The 8,535-nt window shown below is 44.7% G+C and overlaps 1 protein-coding gene across 3 annotated transcripts in view; it reads left to right on the top strand.

The window, feature by feature from the left end:
• Positions 1–1,350: 1,350 nt before the first annotated feature.
• si:dkey-24l11.2 (uncharacterized protein LOC100034462 homolog) overlaps positions 1,351–8,535 on the top strand; it is a 34,347-nt gene continuing 27,162 nt past the window's right edge. For all 3 annotated transcript variants that reach the window (XR_007265657.1, XM_048617264.1, XM_048617265.1), the window contains exons 1-2: positions 1,351–2,054; positions 7,578–7,637. Coding sequence is in view for 2 of the 3 variants with exons in the window: in XM_048617264.1 (XP_048473221.1) it covers positions 1,356–2,054; positions 7,578–7,637 (759 nt within the window). In the remaining variant the exon portion in view is untranslated. The remainder of the gene's footprint in view (positions 2,055–7,577; positions 7,638–8,535) is intronic.

Genomic DNA, 8,535 nt, shown 5'->3' with positions numbered 1-8,535 from the left:
CTGTGTTCATCCAGCCCTGCACCTTGTTGTCTTGCCAAAAATTGAATGCTTTGAAATAGCAAAGTGTGGGCATCAATTGTGCAACAGTGTGTTCTGAAGTTTTAATGACCTCGAGCATTTGTCAATAAAAGTGCTGCCTATCAGTCATTTCTGAGTGTGCAGTAGACAGTGTCTCTCTGTATGTGTGTTTAGTAGATGGTAAGATATGTGTACAATTGAAGTAGGGTGTCGTTTCTTTTAAAGTTACCAATGGGTAAAATATGGTACGTGCTACCTGGGAGGGTAATGGAGGAAGGTACTCTCTCAACTTCCAAGAAGCATCTGGGCAAGCACTTAAAATGCCAGGGCATTGTAGGCTTTGGACAAAGTGCAGATAAATGAGATCAGTGTAGTTTGGGGTTTGTTGGCATAGACGTTGGGCCGAAGGGCCTGTATCTTTGCTTTATGACTCTGTGACTTGGTCCAGACTGTGTGAGAGTTCTGTGGAGACAGGTGAGCTGGCTCTGACTATTATGTTGGCATCCATCTGGAATGCTTGAATCTGAAGGTTGTGAGTCTTTGTCTCTTCTCCTTCTCCCCCCCACCCCCCCCCCCCCCCCCCCCCAAACAATCCCCTCCCAACCCCGAAAAAAAAAAGTACTGGTTGCGGATCCCATAAACCATCGCCACCCCCCCACCCCCTGTCATTTTTGGTCAAATCATGCTAAGGGTTTGTGTAAAACTGGCTATGGTCCATGTCATGCTTCAGCACTTCATAAATTTCACAATCCATATTCCAAAGTTTAACTTGTATTGTGAGCAATCAATAATAATCTGCATGTTTTGTGAGCTTTGTATAAAATATCTCAAGTGACCTTTCATCTTTCACGTGATGTACGTGTTGCTGGCGGGGCCAGTATTTGTTGCCCTTCCCTAATTACAAGTTGTGTAGTTTACTAATGCACTTCAGAGGGTGCTTAAGAATCACCTACAGTCCTCTGAGTTTAGATCAGGTCAAGAAAGCAGATTTCTTTACCCCAATGTCCCCACAGCATTAGTAAGGCTTAGCTTACCAATCATATACCATGACCACAATGTCACTGTCTCATCCTTGTTCCATGTGAACGTTTGAAGTAGGAGTAGGCTTCCTTGAGCCTGCTATGCCATCTGATCTGATTACTCAATATTCCTGTGATGCCACCCCACTTATCAAAAATCTATCCATCACCTCAGTGAAGGAAATCGAAGGAAATCAAAGGATGTTGGGCCAGTAGTCTTCCTGAGCCCAATGTCTGCCCGTGTACCCTAACCTTTACCTTCTTGTTGATGTTATGCCCCACTGACCTCAGCTGCTGTTTTTACCCCCAGAATCCAGCATGGAGGTAGATCCCAGCTCAGCAGCTGAAACCAAGACCAACAGCAGCACGGAGAAGACCAGGACTTTTGGCACGTCTCAGCCGAAACCCAGAAGTGCGAATCCGTACCCCCCCGTCTGCCGCTTTTATTCCCGTGGGAGGTACTGCCAGTTTGGAAGGAGGTGCCGATTTCTGCACGAGTATCTGGAACCACAGGTTAGCCCCAGCGTACCTGAAAACCACGATGATGGCAACACTGATGACAGCTCCCAATGCCAGGGCAGCACGGAGAGTCCCAATAAGCCTGCAGAGGATCCGGGCTGGCTACGACCCGGGCCACCCAAGATGCTGGGACCCCGAGAACGGCCCAAGAGGCCGTGCCGCTACTACCTGTCTGGCTACTGCGCGATGGAAGAACGCTGCCGTTTCTGGCACCCAGAGAAGCAGCCCCCTTTGCGGGACTGCGTGGGGCCTGAACCTGCCCAGGCCAGCCCTCGGCCTGTGGGCCCACTCATCCGTCCACCTGTCCCCCGCCCTGCCGTGGTCAAGGATGAGGTCAAGCTGACCGAGCTGACCCAGGAGGTTGCCCGGCAATTACGGGAGACCGAAATCAGCCAGCTGATGAAGCGCTTCCCCAAGGACCAGCTGATTATTCAGGAGAGCGAAAGTGGGAAGCAGACCTACTACCGCATCGTGGTGGAGCCCACAGACCCAGACTGGGTAGGTTCTGGTTCCTTGGGGGGAGGGAAAGAAGAGTGAAAAGCTTCTATACTGTCAGAAGGAGCAGGTAGAGTCTGACAAGTTTCAGCATGAAGTGTACAGCACACAAGCTGCCCCCCCCACCTTGCTGGTAATGAAACCAAGTGTTGTAGATGCTGGAAATCTCAAACAAAGACCGAAATTGCTGGAGAAACTCAGCAGACCTGGCAGCATCTGTGGAGAGAAAAACAGTTGACACTTCGATGCCAATTCTGAAGAAGGGTCACTGAACTTGAAACATTAACTGTTTCGCTCTCCACAGATGCTGCCTGACCTCTGAGTTTCCCCAGCAATTTTTGCTCCTTGCTGGTGTTTCTTTGCTGCATGAGCTTTTTCATATTTCATTTCACCCTATCAGCATTTCATCTGTTTCTGTTGTGTGTCTTGTTCTTCCTTCTCCCCCCACCCCCTTCCCCTATTATTCATCCATTGTATTCGTCCATGCAGTGCACTTCAGTTTGAAACATACAGCTCAAGAAATGGCCATTCTGCATAGCCAGCCTGAATGCTAGCTGTTTCACACAATGCTTCAATTAGTCCCACACCCCTTCTCTGTCTGCATATCCTTATCCATTTTGCCATTAACATTGCAACCTTGTCACTAGGAGCTGGTTCCTAAAAATAAGTCAGGAATTGAAAGGGTAGAGGCAGTGATGTTTCAGCTGCTCCAAGGCCCTGGTAAAGCCTCCACTATGTGTTCCATTCTGGTTACTACCTGTCAGAAGGACCAATGGGCTAAGGTAAAGATTCATTAGAATGATACCAGGGTTACACGATGTTCAAATGATTCATAATATCAATAGGGAGGAAAGAATTTCCTCTGGCGCAGGAATCGAGAGCAAGGAGATCTAGTCTAAAATTTTGGGGGTGAAGTCATGAAGCAGATTTCCATACGAGAATATCAGAAATTTGAAATTCTGTTTTCCAAATTGTAATAGATACAGGGGAATAATTAGAAATTTGGTGATTGGAATGAGAAATTGTTTCTTGTTAGGTTAAGGTGTTGGGAGAGATGAAGCAAAGAGAGGAATATAGAACATAGTCAGCCCAGAATTGATGGAGTAAACCTTTAAAGACTGAATGGTTTGCTGCAGTCTGCCAAGATTCTGACACTGCAGCAGAAAGCGAAGTAAACTCATCACTCATCCTGGTTTCTTATCCTCTTGTTTAAGAGCCTTCCCCATGTTTGGGCACTGTTCCACTTTGGTTATTTTTGTATATATTCTTTCATTGGATGTAGACTAGGGCCAGCACTTGGTGCCCATCCCTAATCATGTTTGAATTGAGTGGCTTGTTTAGCCAATAGAGGGCAACTTAAAATCAGTTCCATCGTTGTGAGTCTGGAGTCGCGTGTTGCTCAGACCAGGCATGAACATAAGAAATAGGAGCAGGGTTAGGCCATCTGGCTATCATGGCTCATCTTTGTGGACTCAGCTCCACTTGTCCGTCCGATCACCATAATCCTTAATTCCTTTACTGTTCAAAAATCCAGATATCCTTGCCTTAAAAACTTTCAATGATGTAGCCTCGACTGCTTCACTGGGCAGGGAATTCCACAGATTCACAACCCTTTTGGTGAAGATGTTCTTAAACTCTGTCCTAAATCTGCTCCCCCTTATTTTGAGGCTATGCCTCCTATTTCTAGTTTCACTTGCCAGTGGAAACAACCTCCCTGCTTCAGTCTTATCTGTTCCTTTCAGAATTTTATATGTTTCTATAAGAACAGCAGGGTTCCTACGTTAAAGGATACTCCTGAAGCAAATGGGGTTTTTAGCCACAATTGATGATTAGTTTTGTAGTCACCATCAAGGAGACTAGCTTTCAATTGCAGGTTTTATTTATTAAATTTAAAATCCACTAGTGATCTTGGTCTTTCAAACCCATTAGCCTGAGGCTGTGGATTATGAGACCAGTAACGTTACTCCACTCCCCTCTTTCCTAGTGGGACCTTCAGAATTAGGTATTGGCAGTCTGTGGACTATGGAGTGATCATGGCTAATGTTCAATGTTACTCTTACTTGATTTTTCCTGCTTTACCCCTGCCATCACCACTGTCACCACCAAGGGAACAGTGTTGCTTGCAGTTCTGCCTCTGCCCCAATTCTGATCAAATAATTCAGTGCAGATGGCTATTCCCCTGACTGTAAGTTGACACTTTACTGCAGACTACTCAGGTGTGTCATGTTGCCACCAAGTGGCTTTCACCACTCCCTCTTACAGTCTGCCATCAGGCTGTACAACTGTAGCCACCTTCACTCTGTGCCCTTGTGTCTCAGAAAATGGTTAGATACAATGCAGAATTGGACCATTTGGCCCATTGTGACTGTGCTGGCTCTCTGCAAAATTAGTCCACCTCATGTTACTTCTAGATTTCATCCCTGTTCTCTGCATATTTTCCCTTTTCAGATAACGATCCAATTCCCTTTTTGAAAGTTTTGATTGACTTTTCCTTCACTATGCTCTCAGGAAGTGCATTCTAGACCTGAAACACTTGTTACATCTTACCTCTTTTGATAATTTCCCTAAACCTGTGCTTGCTGGCTCTCAGTTCTTCTACCAGTGGTAAATGTTTTTACCTATCTACTCTGTCCATACTCCTCATGATTTTGAACATCTCTACCAAATCTCCTCTATTCATTTCACAAAGGAAAACAATTCCAGCTTCTCTGCATAAATGCAGTCCCACATTCCTGGAATGATTCTTATGAGCATTTTCTGCACATTCTCTAATGTGTTCAATTCCCTCCTAAAGTGAGATTCCCCAAACGAAATCCAGCTGACGCCGAGCCAGTGTTTTATAGAGAAGTGGAAACAGAAGAAGTTGGAGAATCTCAGCAGGTCTGCCACCCCGTGTGGAGAGAGAAAGAGAGTTAATAGTTTGATCCAGTTTGAATTGATTTCAGAAAGGCGATCGATACCAGACTCAGCATTAACTCTTTTCTATCTCCATAGCTGCCAAGTATTTCCATACATTCATTTTTTGATTCATATCTGCAGTACTTTGCATTTATTTCAGTGTTTTATACATGATTATCATTTCCTTGCTTTTGCACTCAGTCCACATTGATGAAGTCTAAGATGCTGAATGCTTTATTCACCAGGGTTTCCAGCACCCTGCCACCTTCAACAGTCTACACATACGTATCTGCAGGTCCCTCTATTCCTGCCCCCTTTTAGAATTGTACCCATTATTTTGTACGGTCTCTTTGTATTCCTCTCACCAAAATGATTCATTTGCACTTTGAGTCATAAAGTCATACAGATATACAGCATGGACGCAGACCCTTCGTTCCAACTCATCCATGCCGGCCAGTTACCCTAAATAAATCTAGTCCCATTTGTCAACATTTGGCCCATATCCCTCTAACCCCTTCCTATTTGTGTACCCATTTGGATGCCTTTTAAATGTTGTGATTGTACCAGTCTCCACAACTTCTTCTGGCAGCTCATTCCATAAACACACACACATGAAAAGGTTGTCTGTTGGATCCCTTTTAAATTTTTCCCCTCTGACCTTAAACCTATGCCCTCTAGTTTTGGACTCCCCCACCCTGGGGAAAAGACCTTGTCTATTCACTCTATCCATGCCCCTCATGATTTTATAAATATCTATAAAGTCACCCCTCAGCCTCCAATGCTCCAGGGAAAATAGCTCCAGTCTATTCAGCCTCTCCCTATAGCTCAAACCCTCCAACCCTGGCAGCATCCTTGTAAATCTTTTCCAAACCTTTTCAAGTTTCACAACATCCTTCCTATAGCAGTATTCCAGTAGTGACCTAACCAATGTCCTGTACAATCGCAACATGACCTCCCAACTCCTATACTTAATGAACTGACCAATAAAGGCAAGCATACCAAATGGCGCCTTCACTATCCTGTCTACCTACAACTCCACTCAATGTGAACAATGAACCTGCACTCTAAGGTCTCTTTGCTTCTCGGCATTAAATTGCATTCACCGCTTGTCTGCCCTTTCCTCCACCTGTCTTGTGTCCTTTTAAGCTCCACACTATAATTTGCATTGTTCACAATACTTCCAAGTTTTGTATCCTCTGCAAATTTTGAAATTGTATGCTGGGTCATCAATATATGTACAAAATGTACCCAGGAACAGCAAGGGTGCTAAAACTGTTTTTTCCTTCATAGATGCTGCCAGACCTGCTGAGCTTTTCCAGCAACTTTGTTTTTGTGCTAAAACTGACACTGGAGTGCTCCACTACAAACATTCCTGCATCCAAAAATAAAACGTTCATCTCTACTGTCTGTTTCCTGTCACTTAGCCCATTTGGTAGTGATGTTGTTCATGGTCCCTTTTATTCCATGAGCTCAAATTTTGGCTCTCAAATCAGCGTATGGCATATGAAAGTGCCAGGTATTTCACACCAACATCATAACCCTCATCAGCATACTCTTACTTCATCAAACATGTTAAACACAATTTTGTCTTCTCAAATCCACACTGGTTATTTTATATTAACCTGCATTTGTTCATGTGACTATTAGTTAAGAATCCTGATTTCTACCAGCTTCTTCACTCCAAGGTTAAACTGAATAGCCTGAAATTTCTGGGCTTGGCTTTGAACAAGGATCTCCTTCAAGCTCTTTACTGTCTTTGATCGCTCCTAAATGTTCCATCTCTGTATTTCCATTTCAGTTCACCGCCAACTGTATATTCATGGCCCTCTCTAATGTGTCCCAAGCACTTTGTGCACCCTCCCTTTTATTAGCGACCTGCCAGCCCTTGATGACATGCTAATACACCAACAGTGCAGAATACTGCCAGTGTTAGCAACTATTTGCAAGCTGCTGAAACTTGATGCTGATTTCAGTGAGGTCTGTGGTGCCTTGCGTGGCCCGGCGGTTGCTTTTGTAAAACCTGGGCCCTCCATTGAGATCTCATGCCTTATCAGTGACACCATCCTACTTTTCAAATGTTGCCTCAGATATTACTCACCCTGTCTGCTGCTGAAAGCTGAGTTCCAGTGTTCTCTTTGACCAGGCCCTTACTTCTCATGACCTCCACGGTCCAAGTTTCCCCCTTTTCTGCCCCACCACAAGCCCCCATATTTGGCAACCTGTCCCCTTCCAGTTCCACTTCCTCTTTGCTACAACCCCTTTCCCACCTCTTCTGTTCTTATCCCAGTTGCTAGATCCTTGTTTTTATTTCACTTTGCAGCCTCAGCCTCCCCATCTAGGGCTTTTTCTCCAAACATTCAACTTCAGTCCACCCAATCCTCTGAGTCACCTTACTGTCTTGACCTCAAGATTGGTGCTCAGGACCTCAGCTTCTAAATCCTCACCCTTTGCAATGCTCTTCTAAATCCACTTTGGCTTTAAGAAGCTCCTAAAAGCCTGACAGTTTGCTGAATCTAGAATTTCCCCTTTTCCACCTGCATGCCCCCACCTTCTCTGAAATGCTGTAATCTGTTGACTTTGTTACTTACCTGACATTGCTACGTTGGTTCTGTTTTTCATCTGTTGCAGCCCTTTGATTTGAAGGAGATGGATATTCAGATCTGCTTCCCAGATGAATACCCTTTGGAGGTAAGAGGTAATAATCCTCACTGCACAATAGTTTCTCTGTTCGATGTCAGTGCTTTAACTAGTTTGCTCTTGTATTGCGTGTACTTAGGCTGAGCAAGAGAAAACCAATCAGCTGGTGGTTTCTGTCTGACCGAAGAGGTTTTAAAATAATAATGTAACCGCAATTAGGCAGCCACATTCGTCTGGATACTGCTGGTACCCTAATTCTCTTTCTGTCCTGTCAATGTGCTCCATGTTGTCTGTCCAAGTGGGCAAAAAGAGATCATCAAGCTATAATTTACAATTGGCAACCAAAAACGCATGCATTAAATCTTTAGCTGTGGTGACATCTCAATTTTCAAATCGCTTCATGGCCTCCCTTCTCCCTAACTCTGAATTTGCCCCGTCTCCACAACACTCTGAACTTCTCCAGTTCAAGTCTGTTGCACATCAGATCGGTCATGATCTCATTGAATGGCAGAGCATGCTTGAAGGACTGAATGGCCTACTCCCCCCTAATTCATATGTCTGTATCCCCAGTTTTCATTGCTCCATTATTGGCAGCCATCCTATTAATTACTAGCTTCCAAGCTTTGGAATCGGCCTCCTTAAACATGTCCAACTCTCTACCTCTCTCCAATCCTTTGAAGTGCATCTTAAAACCTACTCTTTGACTAATCTTTTGGTTTGGGGCTGGTGGGGTGTTTTTGTGTGTGTGGTGTATTGGCGGTGACATCTGCCAGTTGGAGCTTGCAACCCTGTGAGGAGTCCTGACTCCTCCTATGAGAAGCCCTGGCCTAAATTGAACAACTTTTTTCCTTGCCTGGGCAACAGTCACATGGGCAGTCTGAAGGTCTATTTTCATCCTCATTCCTATGTTTGTAGCAATATCCTTGTCAGTGACTGACACCAAATCACC

The sequence above is a fragment of the Rhincodon typus genome, chromosome 36 (assembly GCF_021869965.1).
Source record: "Rhincodon typus isolate 14 chromosome 36, sRhiTyp1.1, whole genome shotgun sequence".
NCBI lineage: Eukaryota > Metazoa > Chordata > Chondrichthyes > Orectolobiformes > Rhincodontidae > Rhincodon > Rhincodon typus.
This window is presented reverse-complemented; position numbering and strand designations above follow the sequence as displayed.